The following is a 25,554-nucleotide window of genomic DNA, read 5'->3' on the forward strand; positions in this document are numbered from 1 at the left end:
CTAAGTGGTGATTCTCATGTGAGACAACCATATACAGACTTTGAAGAGTCTGTATATGCCCTGCCTGTTCACAACACTCAGAGTCTTAAGAGATGGCTGGTAGTGGTCACAGAATGACTTAGATTGCAAGTTGCCCATGTTGTCCATGAGTGTACAGACACTAATCAATGCCTTATCCAGGGCAACAGATCCATTCATGAGTAGCCAGCTGTGGGAAAGGGTTTACACTCACCAGTTGTTCTAAATGAAGCACATTTTGGACCCAATGTAAAGAATATGTTCATCCAAGAGTCAAGACAGGTTTGGTAGTGGTCATGAGTAGCCATTTATCTCTAATGGCTTTGGATTGCTGGTGTCATGCATCAGTGTTGTGCCCTGAGTGGAATTTCTTAAAATGAGCCTTCAGAAATTCCTTATGAGATCATGAAGCATGCACCTGCTACAGTGCAAAATTAGATGCATTCTGATCACATCCAAATGTCCCTTTCTCGGCAGCTAAATACAGACATTCTGAAAGTCAACCCAAATTCCACTCTACACCCTTGCATGCTCAATATGGAAGCAAGCTTCATAGGTTGGGGAACAAAGTTCCAGCTCTCAAAGTACCTAACATTTTAGTTCACATACCCAGCTCTATCTAATAAAAACATAAATCATTGGCCATATGGGATTGGACCTGTGGTCCACTGAGTGCAGTATCCTGTCTGACAGTAGCTAGTACCAGCTGTGTCAGAAGAAGGTTCAAGAAAACCCATAGTGGGCAATTATGGTGGTCACAGGGCAAGCTTCCTCCTACTTCAGGGGTCCCCAACGTGGTGCCGGCGGGGACATCTAAATGCGCCCGCCTCCTGGACAGTGGTCGAGCATCCGCCGAAATGCCACCAAATTTCTGCGGCATTTCGGCAGCGACGCCTCTCGATGACGCTGCTTGCTGCTGACAAGCAATGTCATTGAGAGGTGGCATTTCGGCGAATGCTCCACCGCCGCCACAGTCCCCAAAGTTTGGGGACCACTGTCCTACTTCTTGTTAGAGGTTGTCTTGTGATTGAAGCATGATTGTTGGACTCGATGGAAATTCAAGGTGAAAAGACCAGTCCTCTGCAAACAGGGACTCCTTCATCTGAACCTGGACCACCTACAGTTAAGAGTCTGGGCACTGGAAGAGAAGTGTAGTTCAGTTCTTCATTAACCTTGTTGATGCATTTTGGTATCCAGACAGAACTCAATCAAGAAACTTTACTCACTGGTCTGGTAAAATTATGTTTCTGTGAGAGGGGAAATAGTAAGTTATTTTCTGGTCTGGGACAGACTTTTTTTCTATACAGTAACTCCTCACTGAACGTTGTTACGTTCCTGAAAAATGCGACTTTAAGCGAAATGATGTTAAGCGAATCCAATTTCCCCGTAACAGTTAATGTAAATGGGGGGGTTGGCTCCAGGGAATTTTTTTTGCCAGACAAAAGGCATTATATACATTTTAAACAAGCAGTTTCATACAGGTATAAGTTTTAAACAGTTTTAAAGAAACAATTTAATACTACAATCATCATTGCTGAGTATGAAGCTTGGTTGAGGTGGTGGAGTCAGAGTGGAAGAGGGTGTGGATTGTCTGGCTGCTCCTTTTGCTGTTCTTGCAAGCACGGGCACTGACTTTGCTGGGGCAATCAGCTGGTTTGTGGCATTCAGGATGCTGGGGGGAGGAGCCAAGACGCGGCACGCAGCTTCCCCGCTCCCTCCCCTGCCTCCTGCCCGCGGCAATCAGCTGGTTTGTGGTGTTGAGGAGGCTGCGGAGGGGGTGTAGCGGAACTGATGGGGGGCTGCCAGCTGTGGAGAAAGCAGGAGGCCAAACGACGTTATAGGGGAGCATTGCACAATTTTAAGAGTATGTTCTGTAATGGAGCAGGGACGTAACATTGAAGCAACGTTGAGAGAGAGGACTTTAAGTGTGGAGTTACTGTATTTGTACAATGCCCAGCATGATGGGGCCCTGGCCTCTGGATGCTGCTGTAATACAAAGTAGCAGTGTCTCCGCTACATTAAAATTTCTCCACATTGGTTAATTGGAGTCCTATGACCAAGCACCATAGCAAATCAGGTATGAGCCTGGTGGTGTTTTTAGGCAATCACAGTAGGCTGTCCACCTGAGTCTCATCGGGGTCAAGTTTAATTGGACTGACAAATTAAACAAGCTCACCTTTCTAGTTGCCATTACCTCAGAAAGTTGCTGTGGACAAGATGTTAAAATCCTGCATGGCATGCTGAACATCTGGAAACTTTATGGAGAAGGAATCAAATTTTTCTTTACAAGGTCCCTAAAGGCATTGTGGGGATGGGGAGGTGGAATTGTATGAGACATGTATAAAGAAGATTTGCAAAGTAGATTTCCATTCTTCTTTAGAGGCATCCTTTGGTAGGAAGGTGCTTCTGGGTTGGTTCCCAAATAATTCTTTAAATTACAAAGCTGTGGCTTTATTTGTGGGCAAGCTTCCATTTCTACCTGTTGTTCAACTTAAAACTCTGCTGCTTTCTTTCCCCCTCTTATGTTGTTCAGTGCATGCTATTTCACATTAGTGATGAATGAGGAAAGAAGCTGTGCTGCAGAATGTGAAATTTAATAACTTTCTGCTAGTAGCTTCTCTCCTCATTCATCCTACCCTAATAGTCTGATGAAAAGCAGAATATAATTTGTAACATTTAATTTTTTTCTCTAAAGGGAGAATAAGAGACAATTGCATGAAGGTTAATATATTGGGTTTGTCTTGATGCTAATAATTGGTTGCCTGAAGTATTTCTGCAGCTTTGGAAGAACTTTTCCAGTGGCCTGAGCTGGAGGGCTGGGCTCAGTCCTGGAGCCTCCAGCAGCAACATTGAGCCACCTCCCATTTCCACTGGTGGGGGGCATTAACCAATTAGTGATCAATGAATGAGAGAAGCTACTAGCAAAAAACAAAAAAAACCCCAAACCCCAGAATGCCTTTAGAGATAGGAACTAGATACAGTATTTCAGGTGATATACCATTGAGATATATAGCATAATACTCAGTATTTTTCATGCTAGTCTTTAGGCATACTAACATTTACTTAGCTTTTTTGATCTCTTCTGCACTGCAAGCAGAGTTGGTACTTGTCCTTTGAGTGGTCACTTAAAACAGGTTTCATTGTAGAATACAACAAAATTCAAAGGAACTGCTATTGTTTCTATTATCCCATGGAACACGTGGTATTACCCTGCATATTGTGAGTTCTTTATACACTCAGTTAGCCTTACTGTGCAAAGAAAAATAGTATAGCTGCACTAGGACTATCAACGTTGTAAGGTGTAGTGTAATCAAAAATACTTACGTCTTTTACTAGTGGACATCAGGCCTAAATTCAAACAGACACAGTCTGTAAATGCAAACAGTGTTAACAGCTACTTATATACAATTTTGTGCATTAAAAACAAAATTGGACATTCCTACATTAGATGGCAAAGTATTCTGAAAACTCATCTGCAACAAAGAAAGGTTAAAAGACATTTTGTGTTCCTAAACATCAAACCCCCCCATTTTATGAGATTAGGCAAGAATTTACAGTGTCAAACTTGGCAAGCATATAGCTTATTAAATTCTCATTTATTCTTTTGTTTCTGTTCTTTCCTCTCTCACCTTCCCCATTTACTATAAAACTATAGTTGATCAACCTGAGGAATTAGGAGCTAGTGTTTCTGTAACTTATGAAGAAATGGAGAAGCTACTATACAAACCACAAGAGGGAGAATGGGGGAAAAGATCTCGAGATGAAGTATGTGAACGGATTATCAGTGGCATTGATCAGCTTCTGAATCTTGGTGAGAACACAGAAAATTAGTCAGTTCATTGCTCTCATAGCAGTAAACGTTTGTAATTCGGTATCTGAGACATAGTGCTGATCCTTTTTTAAAGATTTATGATAAAGTACTGTAGTTATGTTTGCAACCTGGTATACAGCCTTTATCACAAATCTGTATTCAGGTTCATACATAACCTGTTTTGTTAACAGTGGTTATAGTATAACAGTATGAATGCCTGTATGAAAATCTGTATGTATACAGGCTTTGAATTTGTTAGCTCAACTAACTGAAATATTACTATTTTTGACAGACATTTCAGCAGCTTTTGCTGGTCCAGTTGATCTGAGTACATATCCAAAGTACTGTACAGTGATAGCTTATCCAACGGATCTTTGCACTATTCGGATGAGACTAATCAACCGGTTTTACAGGTTAGTCTACCTTAGCAGTAGAAAGGAGGAAAACTTCATTACCTTCACTAAGTTTCCACCAAGTTTCCATCAAGTTAAGTGACCTACAAAGATCTAAAAAATTTTTGGAGAATGCACCAAAAAGGGAAAATGTTCTGTTTGTAAACACAGTGAAAATGAATAGCTACTAATATTTTATAGTTATCTAAAAAGTGATTAGTACTGTAATATATATTTAAAAAAAGATACTAGTTCCTTGTTTTTTCTTCTAGTGATATCACAATTATAAACATTGGTTGAAATTATAAACAAAATTAGTTGAGCTATTTTGGAATAAATGAACATGAAAACTGCATGTCTGATTTTTTTAAGACTAGCAGTCAGGTAACGTAAATTGAATTTCTGAAGTGCCATGCCTGTCATAGATTTGAGGTAAATTTCTGAAAATGGGACTTGGGCATTTAAGTGACTTAGGAGCCTGAGTCTCATGTCTTCTGAAATCCTTCTGAACCCTTCTGAAAATGTGGCTTAGGTACCTAAGTCGCGTAGATGTGTTTGACAATGTTAAGAATGCTTTAGTTATGATACATGGGGCCTGGTTATCAGAGATGCTGGATGCCTGCAGTACCCATTGACTTTAATGGGAGTTGTACTTGCCCAACACTTCTGAAAATCAGGCCCCTATTATCTCTGCATTTTCGTTTCCTCATCTGTAAAATGAGGATAAAACTCACCTTTTGTGAAGTGCTTTGAGATTTATGGATAAAGTGGTAAATATATATTTGCCAATTATCATAATTTGGTTCATAATTAGCTATAAGGATTTGGAATAGTAAGTGATAAAATTAAGCCCTGTACATGGCCATGCAGCACATCACCTGCATTTGCTTATAACTTGGGTCCTCAGTTTCTTCAAACTTGCAGAGGACCTTTACTCAATCCTTCCTCTCAGGCTATGATGACGAGGAGGATAGAAATATGAAAGATTGGGGAAAGTCAAAAATTAACAGGCGGGTGGGGAATTACCCAGTTTGAGATGGTTATGTCTTAGGACAATGTGGAAAGAGGTCATATTTTGCCCCCCTTTTTTGCCTCTTGGAATAGTGCTCCTTCATTCTTCAGAGGTGACTAAGATAACAAAATACATATGTTTTCTGTATGCTGCATTCTCAGTACTCTGATATCAAAAGAGGCATCAGGTCTGTGTGGCTGAAAATAGAATTTGATACAATATACAGTACCAATTAACAGGTTTCAGAGTAGCAGCCGTGTTAGTCTGTATCCGCAAAAAAAACAGGAGTACTTGTGGCACCTTAAAGACTAACAAATTTGTTAGTCTTTAAGGTGCCACAAGTACTCCTGTTTTTTTAGTACCAATTAAGTAACAGGGTTTTTATCCTCTTCAGATGGGTCTCATTAAGTTTTAAAATAATATTTGGGCTTGAAAGCTTATGAACCTCCAAAGGAACTCAGGCCAAATGCAGTAGTGTCTAAGCAAGTGAGATTTCAGAACCTGGGGGTTCCAGAATGCTTATTCTGAGCCATCAATATTTTGGATAGCTGGAAAAAAGCCTACCATTGTGGGTATAACCCCAGAAGTAGTTGGTTTTGAGGACTAACTCATGGGAGCCTGGTAGACACAAACTTCATATATAAATTAACTAGTTTTAATGTAGTTTTATCTTGATTTGTATTTTTTTTTCAACTTAACTGACTCATGAAAGTGTTCCACGCAATGTATGATTGTGTAGTCTGATAGTTGTGGAGAAATATGAAAGTATTTCAGTATTTCAGGAGAGTGCTCAGAAAAATATGCACTTAGGCCAGGAATATGCTAAATCCTAAATGCTTAACTATCATTAACATGTATCAGAGGGATAGTTGTGTTCTGGATCTGTAAAAAGTGACAGAGTCCTGTGGCACCTTATAGACTAAGACGTATTGGAGCATAAGCTTTTGTGGGTGAATACCCACTTCGTCAGACGCATGTCGTCAGACTCTGTTGCTTTTAGCATTAACATGAATCTCAAAACTGAAGGGGTGGGAGGAAAAAAAGATTACTGTATAATGTAGAAAGGGGTACTTATAAATTGTTGGACGCCAAGTAATTTTGTTTTCAAAATTACTAAAAACATTTAGTTTAGAGTCTTACTGCCAACTCATGAGTGTGGTTTCCACTATTGACTCACAGGGATTCTTCTACATTGCGTAGGGGATAGCAAGCAAACATTTAAGCCCAAGCAAAGTAATCAGTTATTAACCAGGGCTATTTCATTATTAAAGAAAGGAAAAGAAAACAGCACAAATGACTGAACACAAATAATAAAATGGTTATTTCTGTTACGATCTCTTCTGTATGTCTCTCTATGGAGAGCTTTTGACAGAGATTATGCCCTGATAGTGAACACCTGTGAAGTGTGCTTTCCTCTTTGGTAAGTTAAGACCAAGGTGTATTGTTTCCCAAATTATTGTGAATCCATTCTTTAGTATATCCCTAGATAACAAAGAATGTTTATAGATGGGCAAAAGAATTTTGTATCAGGGAATGTGGACCTTTTGGTTATTAATAAATAACCAGCCAATTTATAGTTGATAAAGTAAGCAATCTTAAAAACATTTTATGAAGCCCAAGAAAATATTTTTAAATCAGTTACTTAGAAGAAGCCATTTAAAGAGCTGTCTTGTGACAAGCCAGTTGAGCAATATTAAGAATCTAAAATCTGATTGAATCCCCCTTTTTCTCTGTGTACAAATGTTTAGCCCCCATCTCTTCTCATGAATGCATAGTCTAATCACTTGATTAACAGGAGAAACTGTTAGTATTTTAAATTACAACAGCATTTCAGTATTCCAGCAAATCATTACAGGAGTTTTAAATCTAATCTAATCCCCTTGGTTCTCTCACCAATCCATGTTGAAGTCTTGGGGTCATTTTCCTGGGGTTGGTTTCTTCTTGAGTCTTCTCTCTTTTTCTTTCTTGTAGAGGTGGACAGGATGAGTTATAGAGTGTTTGCTGTTTAAGCAGAATATCAGGGAGTGAGAGTTCTCAATTTAGAATCTGATACCCTTTTTCTTTCTTTTGTGACATTATAAGAGAACATTCATGCTTGCTTAGATTCAGGTTGGTTGCCCTCTTTCAATGGCTTCATGCCTTCGGCTTTGGTTTAGGTGGTGGTTTGAGCTCCTGAGTATGCAGTCTTCTTAATGAATATGCAACATTTCTTTATTGCCTTTGTTCTTCTTGTGGCAGGAAAGAGCCAGAAAATTCTTAGTTCATTTTAACTTTCTTTTTATTCAGTCCATTTTCTGAGGTTTTTTTCCTTTTATTAGTTTGATAGGAAATGAAATTCTGTTGTCAAATAGTCTTGTTTTTAATGAGTTTTTCATTCTCAGAACAGTTTTTTAAAGTTATATAACTCCTAGCAAGTCTTTAGCCTAAGTTGTTGACTTTACATGGCAATTTTTCTAACGATGATTTTCTTGTCTCTTGCATTGAGTGAGGGTTTGCTTGTCCACTGTCAGTAATCAATTAATTCCCCATTAATCTAAATATTCTATGCTTAAATGGCTTCTTGCATTAGTAATTAGTCTAATATCAAATGTCCTTGCTATAGTTGTATATAAAACATCTCTCTACTCATACTGCAATGATATCAGGCAGTTATTATATGAAGACATGCATTTTGATACCAAATAGTTGGAAAAATACATTAAAAGAAGCTTTTACTATCTTAAGCATTTGAGAAACAATAACTGTTTTCAACTTTAAGTGGAAACACGAGTTGGAAGTAAGCAGCGTCTTGTGTAAAACGTTTCTCCCCATAAATGTTGTCCAAGTCTGAAGAATGAAGACAAAAGTTATCAATTTCAATAAGGATATTTCTAGAATTTTTTGTGTGGGTTTAAAATCAGATTTTTCTTTGAATAGTGGTGATGGTTGGGGGAGATGGAATTAGGCCCACTTTACCTCTGGGTTTATTTCTCTGATAACCCAACCATACAGTCTGTTCATAATCAGGTTTCTTCCTAAAAGTATTTACATGGTTTGTTTACTTGATGTTTGCTTATCCTTGGGAGATCGAAGCAGAAACCCTCTGGAATTTCTTTGATTAGCTTCAACATTTTGTAACAGAATTAGCCAAACATGTATATTATTTTTTCAATCATTCTGGATGTAACATTCTTGTAACTATACCTTAATATTCAGTAGAAGTGCAAACAAGTTGGTAACTACTTAAAATACTTTATTAATATCATTTTTGCATCAATATTGAGGTCTCCCTCCCCTGCCTCCTGCAGCTGAGACTTCTCTGGCTAACCCTGAATACTTTTTGCTGTTTTCCATATGAATTGTTTTAAATGAGATTAAGCTGGGGTTTGATACTAAAGGATTGCCAATTTAGTATAATAGACCTAATAGGGACAGATATTTACTGAATTTTTTTTTCTATACTCCTTTTTAGTATCAAAGAATGTTAATTTGTTTTATAATCTTAAAGGAGGATCTCTGCACTGGTGTGGGAAGTCAGGTGTATTGAAAGTAATGCCAGCACCTTCAATGAACCTCAGAGTGCTATTGCTCGATCTGCTAAGAAGATCACTAAACAGCTGTTAAAGTTCATTGAGTAAGTCATATTTCAGTCTGAATATAATTGTATACATATTTCATTTACCTGGGTTGGAGATAGCACTTGAATTTCTCTCAATTTTGGCTGACTCTTTCTTTCTTTATTTATTTATAATGAAGAATAGCTGAAGCCTTTAGAAACTTTCAAGTTCTAAATATTTCCTGAACTATTTATCAAACTAACTTTGAAGCATCTTGATATGTGTAGAAAAGGGACATTTTTAGCACTCCAATTTAATCAGCATTTATTATTCAGGATTTGAGAAAGGTCTTTCAATAGAACTTGTCCATGAGAAAACTTTTAGCTGCAAGCAGAGGTTTCTGCTCATCCCCACACACCATCTACCCTGAATATAGTTTCGTTAGCCATTTAGAGGTAAGTCAGTTTTAGGCCTGGTCCACACTACGAGTTTATCTCGAATTTAGCAGTGTTAAATCGAATTAACCCTGCACCCGTCCACACAACGAAGCCTTTTACTTCGATATAAAAGGCTCTTAAAATCAATTTCTGTACTCCTCCCCGACGAGGGGAGTAGTGCTGAAATCGACATTGCCATTTCAAATTAGGGTTAGTGTGGCCGCAATTTGACGGTATTGGCCTCCGGGAGCTATCCCGCAATGCACCATTGTGACTTCCCTGGACAGCAGTCTGAACTCAGATGCACTGGCCAGGTAGACAGGAAAAGCCCCGCAAACTTTTGAATTTTATTTCGTGTTTGCCCAGCGTGGAGCGCTGATCAGCACAGGTGACCATGCAGTCCCAGAATCAAAAAAGAGCTCCAGCATGGACCATACCAGAGATTCTGAATCTGATCTCTGTATGGGGAGATGAATCAGTTCTATCAGAACTCCGTTCCAAAAGACAAAATGCCAAAATATTTGAAAAAATCTCCAAGGCCATGATGGACAGAGGCCACAACATGGACTCAACACAGTGCTGCGTGAAACTTAAGGGGCTGAGACAAACGAACCAGAAAGCCAAAGAATGAAATGGACACTCACGGAGGGAGGAGCGACTGACGACTGTAGCTAGCCCACAGTTCCCACACTCTCCGAAAACCATTTGAATTCTTGGTTGAGCTCCCAAAGCCTGAAGGATCAAAAACATTGTCGCGGGTGGTTCAGGGTATATGTCGTCAGGCAGCTTCCCCCCCCCCCCCCCCATGAAAGCAAAGGGGAAAAAATCGTTTCGCCTTTGTTCAATGTCACCATATGTCTACTGGATGCTGCTGGCAGACGCGGTGCTGCAGTGCTACACAGCAGTATCCCCTTGCCTTGCCTTGCCTTGTGGACGGCAGACAGTACAGTAGGACTGGTATCCGTTGTCATCGTCCCATGGGTGCTCCTGGCTGGCCTCGGTGAGGTCGGCCAGGGGTGCCTAGGCAAAAATGGGAATGACTCCAGGTCATTCTCCAAGTTTTGTCTAATAGAGATTCAGTCCTGACTGGAATATCATGCCAGCTGGAGGCTTCTGCCTCAGGCTGTTCTCCCAGTCAGCAACACCGCGCGGTCACGCCTACCCCAGCCTACCCCTTACTACCAGGGCTCACAATCAGATACTTAGACCTCTACATTTTGCTACAAATAAAAAAATTAAGCTGCCGTTTAGAACTGTCCCCCAACATACATATCCTGAGACATTCTGTATTTTACCAGTGTCAACCAAAGGCCCACACACATGGAGATTCAGTCCTGCCTGTGTTTCTATCCTAGTGCTTGTCACAGATTCCCATTTTCAGCTATAGGCTGAGCAAGTGCAGAATGGTGGTTCACTCTACTTCGCTGTAAGCCAACTGCCCTCCCCTCCCCCCTTTGATCTCTGCTTGCAGAGGCAATAAAGTCAGTGTTTCTTATTCATGCATTCTTTACTTCATCACACAAATGGGGGGATAACTGCCACGGTAGCCCAAGAGGGGTAGGGGAGGAGGAAAGCAACGGGTGGGGTTGTTGCAGGGGTACCCCCTAGAATGGCATGCAGCTCATTGTTTCAGTGGGATGTCTGGGGCTCTGACCCAGAATGGCCGTTTGCCTCTCTGGTTCTTTAGTAGGCTTGCCTGATACTCTAGGCAGGACTGACTCTCCATTAGACAAAATTTAAAGAAGAGAATGACCTGGGGAGTCATTCCCATTTCTGTCCAGAGGCTCCTGACCAACCTCACCGAGGCTGGCCAGGAGCACCCATGGCAACAGATGGTACAGTACGGCTGGTAACCGTCTTTGCTAACTTGCAGAGGCAAGGGGATGCTGCTGTGTAGCACTGCAGTACCGCATCTGTCAGCATCATCCAGTAGACATATGGTGACAGTGAAAAAAGGCTGAACGGGCTCTATGGTTGCCATGCTATGACGTCTACCTGGGCAATCCAGGGAAAAGGGTGCGAAATGATTGTCTGCCGTTGCTTTCACGGAGGGAGGATTGACTGACGACATTTACCCATAACCACCCGCAACAAATTTTTGGCCCCATCAGGCATTGGGATCTCAACCCAGAATTCCAATGGGCGGGGGGGACTGCGGGAACTATGGGATAGCTACCCACAGTGCAACGCTCCAGAAGTCGATGCTAGCCTCGGTACATGGACGCACACCTCCGAATTAATGTGCTTAGTGTGGCCGTGTGCACTCGACTTTATACAATCTGTTTCCAAAAATCAGATTTTGTAAAATCGGAGTAATCCCGTACTGTAGACATACCCTTACTACTGTCTGTCACACACACAAGTATTCTCTGCTCTTTTAATCAGTCTGCCTGATCTGGTGCATTTTAGATTTTATATTATTTTTCACACTATAGAAAACCTGTAGGCCCTCCTGTTTTATCTAGACCAGAATTAAAGACCTCATCCAAAGGCTAATTAACAAACTAGTTCTTGTAAACCATCTAGCATGGAGATGTTCCAAGCAAAACAAGTTACCATTTGTCCTACTGATGACAAGGCCGTAATCTTAAAATGCTTTAGTTGACCTGAGAGAAATTGTTAACATGTACTAAATTCTTTTCTAAATGGAGAATTCGGAACATTTTATATCCCTTCCCTTCTCAGCCACTGCCACCTGCTTTTCAGTGGAAAAACTTCTAGCCGGACATTCTAAATTCAGTTATAAATCTAACGTTAAGAAGCTGAGATGAATGCATATTATAATATATGAATTAGCTGTCCAATTATGCAGAAATCATTTGAAATTGGTAAAAGGAGTTTTTAATTAAATTATGTTGACAGTGCCCTGTTTACTGAGTTTAAAATACGTTCTTTAAGCATGCCTTTTCAAGCCTTAAATTCTCTTGGAAAATTACTATTTTCCAGCGTTCATATGTGTTTTAAAGTCTAGAAAGTGGTAACCATGTTTTTCCATTATTCATATAGTAAAGCTTTTAATTCTATTTTACAGTGATCCGGTTTGTACAAACATATTTGAACTTAGTAATACAACAGAAGATGAGCAGGACTCTCTTGATGCTGCTGATCTGGTAATAAACTCTTGTTGTTGTTGCTGCTGCTGTTTTTAGTTTAAACAAATATTCAAAATAAGAGCTTATTAGCAGTGATAAAGTACTGTCAATCTAGTTAATAGCAGCAGCAAAACTAATTTAAGATATATTTTTAAACTTGTATAACATGCCACAATTACAAATGTCTGGTTATAGAAATATACCTGCTACATATACATATATTGTATTCATAATTTCTATGTATATAATGGCTCAGTCCATTATTTGAACTTCCCCAAAGTTTGAGGATGTTTGGATCTGGTATAGGTAGATATACCATATTTCATAACTGTATTTCAATAATTGTTGAGTTGTGGATATTTACATGTACACTCTATGTGAAATAATATTTATTTACATTTTACAGATAAATCACTGTTGTCAAATGCAGTATAGTTCTCCTCCTCCCCCAAATGTGTGTGGCTCAGTTACTCCATACTGGTTATTAAATGTGCAGTATATAGATATATAACTACATCTGAAGACATATTCATTGAATTATATGTAACTCTGGGTATCTTTCATTTTTTATCCCAATTTTAAAAAAAATTAAAAATGGTATAATTAAAAAATTATAATGCCAAGAGTTCAGAACACAGAATTATAGATGTGATGAGAGTCATTACTGTTTGATATAATTACATTCATACTTTTGCTCTGAATTGCTTTCTTTAAAAAAGAGAAAATGATTATTGATTACTGCATTTGATTATGCAATATGAAACTAAAATTCACTTCAGTATTTGAGAATAGTAATCTAATACATTTATTTTAATGTGATGAGCTGTTGATAGCAATACATACAGTGAATGTGTACATTTGGAGTGCCAGCTTTCGGTGGAGTGCCACCTAATAAAAAATAGTACACTACTTTTACCAAAAAGACATTTCAAGCATTTTTTTATTCCTAAGCAAAATGCTGAAATGCACTTAGTCCAGGGAAACTCTGAAATTCAGTCCATACGTGACTCTTATTACTTAAACCATGAAAAACGGTGTTTCTCCAAAGTTACTTTTGGTGGGCTTTTCAAAAAACGGTGTTTCTCCAAAGTTACTTTTGGTGGGCTTTTCATGCCTGGTTGTCTTTGCTTCTGAGCTAGACAGGCAAAACTTGAAAAGCTGTAAGATTTTTCATCTGCTACACACTGAGTCTCTCATACCCTTTCGTGTTTAAAGTTGGTGGTATTGAGCCCTGGTTTGTCATAAGGTATCCTTTTTATATAAAAAGCATCTGATAAGAGGTACCGAGAGTGCAAGCATCCCTCTGAGGCATCAGTGAAACCCCTAACTCTGGGTGCCTTTGCATCAAGGATTCCAGTATCATCCATCCATTGGCAGAGGCCCTGGAGGTTTTTCACCTTCCTCTGCAGCATGGGGCCTGGGTCACTTGCTGGAGGATTCTCTGCAGCTTGAGGTCTTCAAACCACGATTTGAGGACTTCAGTAACTCAGACATAGGTTAGGGGTTTGTTACAGGAGTGGGTGGGTGAGATTCTGTGGCCTGCATTGTGCAGGAGGTCAGACTAGATGATCATAATGGTCCCTTCTGACCTTAAAGTCTATGAGTCTAGGACATGATGCTGGAGTCAGGAATGTTGAGTACTGATTTGTGTTTAGGGTCCTAAATAAGTCGCTCCTAATTTGAGGCCTTCTTAAAGGCTGCAGTATCTCCTTTGATGTTTCCCTCTTTGCTTGTCAGAAACTGTTGGAACTCCTAGCTTAACTGGACAGTTTTCTATAATGTCCATCACAATAGATACACCTCTACCCTGATATAACGTGACCCGATATAACACGAATTTGGATATAATGCAGTAAAGCAGTGCTCGGGGGGGGGGGGGGGAGACAGAGGGCAAGGCTGCACACTCCGGTGAATCAGAGCAAGTTCGATATAACGCGGTTTCACCTATAACGCAGTAAGATTTTTTGGCTTCCGAGGACAGCGTTATTATCGGGATAGAGGTGTAGTATGTTTACTATTTTCATTTTAGTATAAATTATAACGGCAGCTTTTGTCTGAATAGTTGTTACCTATTTTATGTTGTGAATTATTTTTGAAGTGGTGTGTGGTCTGTTTTGTAGGATGATGATAAATGTCTTCCAAGAACTTCTTACAGAAGAGTAAAAGTAAGTTGGCCTGTCCTTACCATAAATATTGAAATCCTGCCTGTCCAAAAAGGTGGTCAGCAAAAACAGTAGTGAAGTAGCAGAACCTAGTGGAGCGTGCTACCTTTTGTAATTAATGCCTTTCCTTACTTTCCTGGTGATAACTGCAAATAATCAGATACAAGTTTTTAAAGATTTCTTCAGGTTTTTTACTTATTCCTGTAATTAAGACATAATACAGAACATGCAATGGATAAAACTGATATTAAAACAGATTTTAATAAAACCAGACTTCAATAACCGAAGAACTGAAAATATAATACCTAATTTAAGAAGGGAATAAAGTGATCCAGGAAACTACAAGCCCCTTAGTTTGACCCTAATTATATGCAAGGTCTTAAAACAAATTTTGAAAGAGAAAGTAGTTAAAGGCACAGTGGTGAATGATAATTGGCTTAAAATAAACATGGTATTGCGAAAGGTAGATCCTGCCAGATCAAACTGATTTCTTTCTTTGTGACGATAACTGGTTTTGTAGACAAAGGAAATGCAATAGATGTACTCTAACTGGATTTCAGTAAAGTGGTTGATATGCAATTCTGGGTTCCCATGTTTAAGAAGGATTAATTCAAACTGGAATAGGTGCAGAGAACGGGTACTAGGATAAGAGGAAAGGAGAACCAGGAAGCTTAAGGAGTTTGGCTTGTTGAGGCTAACAGAATGAATGCTAAGAGGAGAAATGATTGCTCTCTCTAAATACATCAGAGGGATAAACACCAGAAAGGAAGAGGAGTTATTTAACATAAGGGCCAGTGTTGGCACAAGAACAAATGGCTATGAACTGGCCATCAACAAGTTTAGGCTCAAAAACAGGCGAAGGTTTCCAACCATCAGAGGAGTGAAGTTCTGCAATAGCTTTCCAAGGCAGTACTGGGGGGTAAAAAACTTAACTTGTTTGAAGACCAAGTTTGATAAGTTCATGGAGGAGATGGTATGATGAGGTTGCCTAAATGTTATATAGCCCATCTGCAACTGCTACTAGCAGATATCTCCATCAGTTGGAGATGGGACACAAGATGAGGATGGCTCTCAGTTACTACAGAGAATTCTTTCCCAGGTGTCTGGCTGGTGGGTCTCACTCACATGTTCAGGGTGTAACCAGTGAACATATTTGGGGTCAGGAAGGAATTTTCCCTCAGATCAGATTTGCAGAGACCTTGCAGGTTTTTCACCTTCCTTTGCAGCATGGGATACAGGTCGCTTGCTGGTTTGAACTAAAGTAAATGGTGGATTTTCAGTAACTTGAAGTCTTTTAAATCAAGATTTGAGACCTTCAGTAACTCAGCCAGACATTAAGTGCCTATTATAGGAGTGGTTAGGTGAGGCTCTGTGGGCTGCAGTGTACAGGAGGTTAGATTAGATGATCATGGTTAAAGCTATGATTTAGTCATGGAAGTCTCTGAATCCGTGACTTCCGGTGACCTCCGTGATTTCAGTCTGTAGCAGTGGGGAGCTGCAGGGTATCCCCGCTGCCTCTGGTGGCCCTCAGAGCCCCAGCTGCCCCGCTGCAGGAGGTGTGGTGCCTGCTGATCCGCATTTTGTCACAGATATTTTTAGTAAAAGTCATGGACAGGTCACGGCTTCCGTGAATTTTTTTTATTGCAGGTGACCTGTCCATGACTTTTACCAAAAATATCTGTGACAAAATCTTAGCCCGAATCATGATGGTCCCTTCTGACCTTAAAGTCTGAGTATATGAACCTAAAGTGCAAACGGTTGGAATTATTCAAGAAACAAAGTCTTAGGTCTTTTCTTTAAGGTTTATACTTAAGGGACACAGGATAGTGTTTTCAGCAAGAAAACAGTTTGAAAAAACACAAGATGTGAGTTTAACCCCTTTGATCAGTGAGAATAGTTTTCCTAAAGGAATTTTCAGAGATCAAGAAAGAAAGCACCTTTGCATCCCTGTTGCACTTAAATATAATACTAAGTTTGATCCTGTAGGCCAGCCAATAAGAAAAGCTAGGTTGAAGGGGGGAAAATTCTTACTCAACACTTTTCAAAAATTGAAGAGAAGGAATTGCAAAAAATGCAAAAAGTAGAATGCTTTTTGCATTTTTTTGCTAGTAATTTTCTCTTTCTTTACTAAGATACTCTTGAAGTTTATCCAGCAGTTTCTGCAATGTGTGTTTAAAATTCTAATTGGAATTATTTTTGTAACTTAGTTTTTTTTTCTGGCAATAATTTTTTTTTTTAAGAGACGGGTTATGAAGAGACGAAACAACGTGAAAATTAACTATGATGAAAATATCTGGAAGAAACAATGTATGGAACTGGTGAATTTAATTTTCCAGTGTGAAGATTCTGAGCCTTTTAGACAACCTGTTGATTTGGATCAATATCCTGTAAGTTGTCCTTTATAAATCTTAGTGACTTAATGTTTGTCTTATCATTTCTCTCTTTTGGTACAGAACTTGTACCATAATATGACTGTCATTCATGAAGTTTGCTTCATAGATCTGAGCTCTTGGAGCTAGTCCAGAACTGTTGACACAAATTAGCCTCGCCATGTGCCTAGGTATCTCTGTCCTATGATAAGAAAACATCTATGAAAAGATTCATGTTGTCTGTATTCTTAATTCCTAGGTCTTTTTGTTTGTTACTGAAACTGGAACTGCTTATCTCATATTAGTATCATTTTGTGTTGCTTGAAGTTAGTTACTTCTAATGGGTGTTGGAAAAAAAAAATACAATTTTCTTGAGATTCATGGGCAGGACTGTCCAAATGCTTAGCCATGAATTGAATCTGACCTGTTTTTTTATTTGTGGACCACAGGACATTAATATTCTATAGAATCTAAGCTTTCATTTGAAAAATAGTCAATTCCTAACCCCTATGGTTACAAAGAAAACCTTGCAAATGTAAACCAGTGCAGTGATTTTCGCAGACATAATGAAACGATGATTGAGAAGTCTGAACTCTTTCGCGTGCGTTAACTTCATTGGACTGTTAACTTTAAATACTACTTTCTTAAACCTCTTCATGGATGCCAGACTTTCACCCCACTTTTCCCCAGTGCTCACAAAGACAGGAAGACTAGCCTACAACTACTACTACTTAAGGAAGCCCTTGAGGCTAAACCCTCTGAATCTGTTCTGACTTCGGTTCAAAGGTCTAAAGAGCCAGCCTTGGCCCTGGTGGCCTCAGTCTGTTCTGCTCGACTGCAGGGTTCCAAGAAACCGCAGCCTCTGCTGGGACTTGGATCAGTTCCTGTGACTCCCCCAGTCAAACCCCCAAGGTGATAATGTGCAAACTGAGGGCTGTCTGGTCAGATCCCACCACCTCGGTTCTGTAGGAAAGATTAAGGAACAGTTCAGCTGCGCTCGTTCGTTCCATACCTCATGCCTCTCAGCAGTTGGACTTTGATCTAATCCCTGTGGCAGCAGGACCAGGAACAGTTCAGCTGCCTCTTCCAGATCCTGGAAGATGTATGTACCTGTTGTCTCTGAATGAGGGTCATCATTGCCTTGAGTTTCAGATTCTGGGACACTGAGGAAGAAGCAGCATAGAAGCAAGATGGCCAACTCTAGCAGTGCCAGTTCCTGTGCATCAGAACTATATGGATCATGTCTGATTCTGGTAAGGCTGCCACAGTTCCAGAGCAGGGTCCTGTTCCACCTCTAGTTTCAGTAACAAAAGAGACAAACCCATGTGTATCTTCAGATCCACTGTTGTTCTCTGACTCAATTTCTGTTTCGGCTCTGGCTACTTTCTCAGTTCTGGAAAGTTCTGTCACTATAACGACCTAAGTCTGCCTTTCAGGTTTGATATATGTCCTGGATCCAGGTGTGAAGTGCACAGCTCATAAAAGGAGGTGAGTATCCTCAGTTCCAGGGTTATCATCTTTGTCTCCAGTTGGGAAGAAAACAAATCCTATTGTTGTTCCTCTCTTGGATCATCTTCTGATTCCTCCTCTGAGGTCTCCGTCAAAGTCTACCACAAAGGACTGGATTCTCATTCCTCCCTCCAGATCTGTTACTATCCGTGGTACGTTCTTTCTCAGATCTAGACCCGGACCTTCTCCATGAGGAGGATAAACGAAGAATATAGAGACCTGTATTGAGGTTTGGACTATCCTTAGGTCCGTCTCCTGTTGGCATCTTTCCGGCTCCCAGTGGTTAGGGAAACTGGCAGTCTTGGAGCTATTGCCCTAGATTTGAGAGGTGTGTGTACAACAGATTTTGATCAAGCTAATTGCAGTCATATTGTGTGCATTCAGCCGCCATGAATTAATAAAATAGAACAGCACATAGTTAAGGGTTAATTTGAACAAGCAGGGCTTCTGGAGGCAAGGTCAAACACAACCAGAGTCTTGCAGTTTCTACTAATCAGAATGGAAGGAGGGAAAGAAAGAGTCAACAGATTGAGACTGAAGAAAATAAGTGGATGAGAATCTTGAATTTGTGCACCTTAGATATAGAACTTTATTATGACTAATATTGTTAGGAATGTTTAAGTAGTTTATTGAAGTAAGGAGAGGTGATGACTCATAGGGGGTCACTATGATCTGTGTGTTTTGTAAGTTAGTCTAGTAAAAAAACTATATAATATAGTGTACTTGGGGGCAATTCTCTGAAGCTATTCTGAGAGACTTTTTTTTCTGATACCAAATTCCCTGGTGGGGAAGCAACAGGCCATTGCTGACCTGCTGAAAATTATAGCATCTCAGATTTTAGGTAATTATTTGGATTGTTCTAAACATATTGCCTATGTCTGTGTGCGCTTATAGTTTTAGATAAGTGCACGCTTACTTGTATTAATCTTTTATCAGACAACATTGCTGTTTGCATTGATTTATTCCTCACAGCCCCTGGAGTGAAACAGTTTAAGTTACCACTGCTTTGGGTTCTGAAAACCCTGGGTAACAGGGCCCAGGGCCTTATTGATGACCATGCCAAGACCTCTTTAGTTACTCTTCTTGTGGATTTGGCGGCGACGTTTCATCTGCAAGGAATCTGAAAGCCCAGAGATCCTGTGATCTGATTCCCCTAGATCCGTTGACACAGCAGACAGTAATACCTGATGCCCTGTCTGAGGACGATGATGAAGAGAGAACTCTTTTCTTTCAACAGAAGCATTTAGAAACTGACTTCAAGCCTGACTTGTCACCAGATGAACGTGGGAGTGACTTCGTTCTCCTGTCCTTCTGAGGACATTCCAATTCTAGGACTTGGGGAATTGCATGATGTCCACTCTGAATCTCCCTGCGGTACCAGTGGAAGAGACTTCCTATCTGGTATTTTATATCCTCAGTACCTCTGCCAAGAGTCAGATATCACTCCCCATCCTGGCTGGGTTTTTGTAGTCGGCCAAATCTGTGGTCCAATCCCACCTCTTGTCTACCTATCTTAAAGAAGGTGGACAAATTGTACCAGATGCCCTCTGACAGGTTCTTGTATTTTCATACCCACCCTGTGCACAACTTGCTGGTAATAGTTGCTGCCAGCAACAGGGCAAGGAGAGGGGTATTTCTTTTTCCCTTCATACAGAAGGTGATAAGACAAGATAATACTCATTGCCCACTCTTGGCCACATCAGCAGTGGTTTACTGAAATCCTCCAACTGTCCAGTAGAGTCTTCATATACCTTTCTCTGTCTCCAGACCTCATGTCCCAGGTGGTGGGGGGCAGGATTTTTAACCCGGACTGCAGTCCCTTCACTTGAGTGTGTATGGTCGTACTTTGTCTGCTCTTGAGCAGTCGTGTTCACCTGTTCATACTAGTTAACTCTAGATAATGGTCCATTAGAAACTGTTACTACCTAAAGTGGTCTAGATTTCAGGCATGGATGCAGAGGAGGTCTGATTCTCAATATTGGCTGGACTACTTAATGTACTTAATCAAGAGTTGTCTAGTGTAACTCATCGTTAGAGATGGCTGCCAAATGGACCTTTATGTATCATGCTTTAGTTGATGGTAGATGCCTGTTTGTTCTTGCTTCAATTAAAAAGTTTATAAAGGTGTATCTAATGTGCATCCTGTTAGAGACCTTGTCCTTTCCTTAGACCTCAGTTTGGTTTTGACCATGTTGGTGAAATCTCATTCACCCCATTGGCTAAATGTTCATTTTATCATTTGGTGTTTGACGTCCACATTAATCAGTCTGTTAATTTACCATTTTTTCCCTCTAAACTACATTCTAGTGAAAGAAGATCTGTGTTCCATACATTGGCTGCCATAAGGGCACTTGCCTATTATTTGGACAATACTAAGAGCTTTTGTAAAATGTCTGGATTGTTTCATAGGCCAGGAACTACATAGGCATATGGTTTCTTTCCAGACTATTTCCTGGTGGATTAAGCAATGTATTGCTGAGTGTTGAATGCTAGCAAAAATTCCTGTAGCTGCTTCGATTCAACCACATTCCGCTACAGCTGTGGCTGCTTTCTTTGCTTGTCTGAGGCAGATGTCTCAGACTCTGATTTGCAAAGCTGCAACCTGAACTTCAGTGCTCTCTTTCACCAAGCAACGTGCTCTGGGGTTGGGAAAGTGGTGCTTCTGTTTTTATTCAATTAAGTCCCCCACCTCCAGGTTAGTCTCAGCACTCTTTGCCAGTCTTTCCCATAAGTAGGGATATGCAGAGCCACTCACAGAAGAAATTAATATTACTTACCTGTAACCGGAGTTCTTCAAGATGTGTCTGCATATGCACACTTCCCACCCTCCTTCTCCTTTCTGTCAGAGGCCTTGTAATTATGTGTCTGGTTTAGCTGTGGAAGGACCTAAAGTTGGAAGGGTACTTTGCCCCCTTTATAGTCTCACCCTGAATACATTGGGATACTGAGGGGTTGAGGTGGGATATGAGAGTCCTATATCAGTTACTGCTAGAAGAGGATTCAGCCAAAAGGTGGCGGAGTACCCATAAGTGGGAATATGTGGAGTCATCTCGAAAAACTCAGGTTACAGGTAAGTAACCTTAATTTCTTCCTAATACTTCCTCTGACCCTATTAAAAACACATCACACAATCTGTAAGAACCAAAGTGTGCCATTAGTCATCTTGTTAATTTACTTGTATATTATGTCTTCCTAATAGGTTTTGTTCTAATGTATTTTAGATTGTAAGATATCTGTAGCAGGGACTGTCTGTGTTTGTTCAGTACTCTGCAGTTGGGCTCCAATCCTGGTTGGGGTCTTTGCATGCTCAAGTAACATAAATGTTCAGTAGTACTCAAAGGTTCGGAAGAAAGTAGTATTACTCTTCCGAGCTCTGCCCAGTTAAGATGACAAAATGAGATAATACTCCAATAAATTGTGTTGTCTGGGTTCCAGTCCTTGAACTTGGTTCTCCCTTATTGAGGTTCAAATACACCCATGGGCTCTGTTGGACTCCTTGGTGGGGCTCAGATGCCATGCTGGGCCCTGCTCAGTCCCTTCTTAATTGGGGAAAGTAAGTGGAGGTATCTCTTAAGCCTGCCCCATACACTCAAATCTACCAATTTACACGGTCCCTAGGAATAAATAGTGTGAAAGATTTATGCAATGATCTTCCCTCTGCTTTGATCATTGGTGAAATAGTTAATGTTGACATGTAATGTTATAATTATTGGGCATCTAAGCTAACTTGCATTGAGAAGAATAGGGACAGTTTACCCAGTCAAAGCCATAAAGCTCTGTGGACTCAGACATCACTGCATTAGGTGCTCTTTGTTTATATTTTCAAGGTTTTCTCTGTACCATAAAAGATGGAAACTTTTAAAAATGAAAGCTGCTGTAGTGTGTACTCCCAGGTGGGACAGCAGCAACAGAGGCTGAACCAAAGTCATCTGAACCTAAAAGCTTGAGACTCTTTTGCTGGGGTTGGGGCGTTTAAATTGCTGAGGTTGTAGCTGAAGACTTAAGACTATTCAGCTGTTCTTATTGTGCCAATAGAAATAATAAAATAGCACATCAACATTCTTCTGCTTTATTTTCTGTATGCCCTTTTAAGCTACTGAAACTTTTTTGCTCTATATCTTTTATCTAGGACTACAGACGTATTATAGACACTCCAATGGACTTTGGTACAGTGAAGGAGACGCTGGAAGCTGGAAATTATGACAACCCGATGGAACTATGCAAAGATATAAGACTAATATTTAGCAATGCAAAATCTTACACTCCAAGTAAAAGATCAAAGGTATCTTTTTGTACACTATGCTTTCATAGTAGTCAGGCTGGGCTAGGCTTCATTTAGTGTTGGGCCTTTTTATCAATACCTATTTAGTAATGCAACAGAGCAATCAACCGTTCTGGTGGGTTTGGACAAAGACTAGATGCTGAGTCATTTTGTCACTTTTTCTCCAGATGATCACTTCAGTAAATTCTTTTTTGTAAAACATTCAATTTACAAGTATCGTAAGATACTTTGTAATTTAAAGTTAACATCTCTTTATTTAGATTTATAGCATGACCTTGAGATTATCAGCGCTATTTGAGGAAAAAATGAGAAGAATCGTTGCAGACTTTAAAACTGGCCAAAAACACAATGAAAGACTGAGAAGAAGCCAGAGATGTAATAGGAGGTTGCAAAGTCATAGCATGGTACAGCACCCTAACAAAACACTCAGGTAAATAGATTTAGAAAGATGAATGCATTTGGGGAATTATCACTATTGTAAAAAATTATGCATGTTGCATTCAGTTTTGTAAGATCACAGCATGATCTCCTAGGATTAATTTATTAGTTAAATAGTTAATTATAGTGAAATATTTAGTATAATTTTTTTTCAGCAGTGAAGACTTGCAAAGAAGGTCCTTTGTGTAGTGCAAAATAAATTGATTACAAAACAGTTATGAGCATATGGAGTAGAACCATTTTTAATCTCTTCAGTTTTAGCCAGACAACCAACTTTTAACTGAAATTATATGAAAGGTGGAAGGTTTAAATGATAACCTATTACAAGTTAGTAAAAGTTGCTAGCCATAATAAGGATAAATTGTTATAACCAAGCATATATAATAGGAAGTTATATTCCACATGTATTATAATGTGGTGTTGGTAGCTCATGGTGAGGTTTACCCAAAATTTCCAAGAAAAGAAGCTTCAATATTCCTAATGCAACATGGTTAACTCCATGTTTTCTTCCACACTTTGTGTGTACGTAGTGGTGTGACAAGAAGACCATGAAGGTCAAACCTGGTGGTGGTAGTGATTTGATGCAAATGTAATTAGTTTAGATTTATTACCTATAAATCATTTTCAGCTGCTTCTCCACCAGTCCTTTTAAATCTGGTTTTCCCTCCTGTGCTTACTATCCAGAGGCAATGTCTTTCATTGCCTAGCAACATGTTTACTTGGATATGTTTCTTTCTGTTGCCACCCAGCCATTCTACTGCTGGCAACAGAAGCAAGGTCCACCTACCTTGGCCAAATACAGCTCTTTATTTCCCTACTGTTTCTGGCAAGTAGTGAGCCACCTTAGGTTTTCAGCTCTTAACTGTAGAGCATATGTGGGGCAGTGGCAGGTGTGCTGAGCTTATTAGGATTTGTTACAGGACTATTCCTCACATTCTCAATCTGCTCCCTTCCCTCCACCAAATAGCAGGCAAGTATGGCTGAAATAAAGAGTGTGCAATGCTTTATGTGAAACATCAGTCTCATTCATATCTGAAGAGGAATTGTGTATGACTTGTTCCCAGCACACAGACCTTCACTGAGCCAAGGATTAGTGTTTCAGAGGATTATTGAGACCGCATTTCCTCTTCAGCAGAATTCAAGGAGTGCTTCAGATAGGTCTCTGCAAATTACAAGACATATCTTGACCACAGCATGCACTTCTTGTCCCTCAAAAAGAATCTCTGGCTGTATGAATTTGTGGCTTAATAATTAGAAAAATCTTATTTGAGTGAGTCTGTGAACCAAAGGAGCCAAGTTACCCACCACTTTAGGATACTAAATGGTATTTTCTAATGTGAGCAAAGAAAATGGCCTCCTGCCAGGCTCCCCAGAAATCTCTGGATTACTTTCCTGTATGTGGTGTATTCTCAATCTAATTCTTGCCCCATGTCTTTACCCATGAAAGAGGGTGAGGAGGAATGCTTGGTATGCTCCCAGCTAAAAGTCTGCTATGAGGTAGCTACGGAAGAAATGTTCCATAAACCAAGAGATGTAGTTTCATGTGCAAGTCTCTAAGACAAGTAGAACAGGTGCAAGAGGTGTAAAATCCTCTCTGGCTAAAGCCAAGTACACACTAAAGATTTCTGCCAGCACAGTTGTGTTGGCCAGGGAGTTGAAGAGGTGTGGTTCTTGACCAACATAGTTGTGCTATCAGGAAGCCCCTAGTAGTACACACAGTTATACTGGCAAAATTGCACTTTTACCCATGTAATCTGTTTTTTGCTTAGGTGTGTTGGAATAATATTCTAGTAAAAGCACAGTTTTGGTGGTAGGAGCTCTTTGCCAGTATACTATTCCGGTATAGTCATACCTGCAAAGATACCTTAGTGGCATATGTGGCCTAAGCGTGTAAGGATGCCTTATTCTAAACACTGAAGAACTCAAGATTTAAAGGACTAGTACATATGTTAATTCAGGGTTTTATCAGGTAACAAATTTCCCATTCAGGCTTTTTTAATGTTTTAATTTTCTTTATTAGAAGAAATATTTCTGGTGTCGAACAAGTGCCCCTTCTCTCTTCCACTCCTCTACCAGAAGAGCACTCTTCTCCAGTAATCAAACTGAACCCCAGGCTTGTGTGCATACAGGCTAGATTTGCGTTACAGTATAAAACTATAGACTTTGTGTATTCATATTTCTGTGTACTCACATTTTATTTCAGAGAGCAGGATCTTTCTCCCAGGTTGCCTCTTAGCTGGTGTCTTTGGGACTCTGTTTATCATAGGATATAATTGGTACACATGGCCCTTTGAAATGCCTATTGCAACTGATAAGTGAGGATTCTAGGGTACATCAGAAATCCAAAGGCTGCTGTTGCAACTTGGAAAATGCGGGGGGGGGAGACACTATCAGCCACAGATTTATGTATATATGTGTAGTTTAAATCAGGAAATGGATTAGATATCATTAGATATTGTCACTGTAGGTGTAAATTACGCTTTTACCAAGAGCACT

At 39.8% G+C, this 25,554-nt stretch overlaps 1 protein-coding gene and 1 long non-coding RNA gene across 2 annotated transcripts in view; one reads left to right on the plus strand and one right to left on the minus strand.

Annotated features, from left to right (window-relative positions):
- BRWD1 (bromodomain and WD repeat domain containing 1) overlaps positions 1-25,554 on the plus strand; it is a 115,187-nt gene that overhangs the window by 70,745 nt on the left and 18,888 nt on the right. The window contains exons 30-37 of the mRNA XM_039527263.1: positions 3,674-3,829; positions 4,122-4,242; positions 8,721-8,846; positions 12,238-12,316; positions 14,419-14,463; positions 16,701-16,847; positions 22,468-22,620; positions 22,881-23,050. Of these exons, the coding sequence (XP_039383197.1) occupies positions 3,674-3,829; positions 4,122-4,242; positions 8,721-8,846; positions 12,238-12,316; positions 14,419-14,463; positions 16,701-16,847; positions 22,468-22,620; positions 22,881-23,050 (997 nt within the window). The remainder of the gene's footprint in view (positions 1-3,673; positions 3,830-4,121; positions 4,243-8,720; positions 8,847-12,237; positions 12,317-14,418; positions 14,464-16,700; positions 16,848-22,467; positions 22,621-22,880; positions 23,051-25,554) is intronic.
- Positions 1,558-7,226, minus strand: LOC120399218. Its single transcript, XR_005595036.1, has 3 exons — positions 7,127-7,226; positions 2,213-2,312; positions 1,558-1,824 (listed from the first exon to the last, which is right to left on the minus strand). It is a non-coding gene; the product is annotated as an uncharacterized LOC120399218 (long non-coding RNA).

Source organism: Mauremys reevesii, linkage group 1 (genome assembly GCF_016161935.1).
Source record: "Mauremys reevesii isolate NIE-2019 linkage group 1, ASM1616193v1, whole genome shotgun sequence".
Lineage (NCBI taxonomy): Eukaryota > Metazoa > Chordata > Testudines > Geoemydidae > Mauremys > Mauremys reevesii.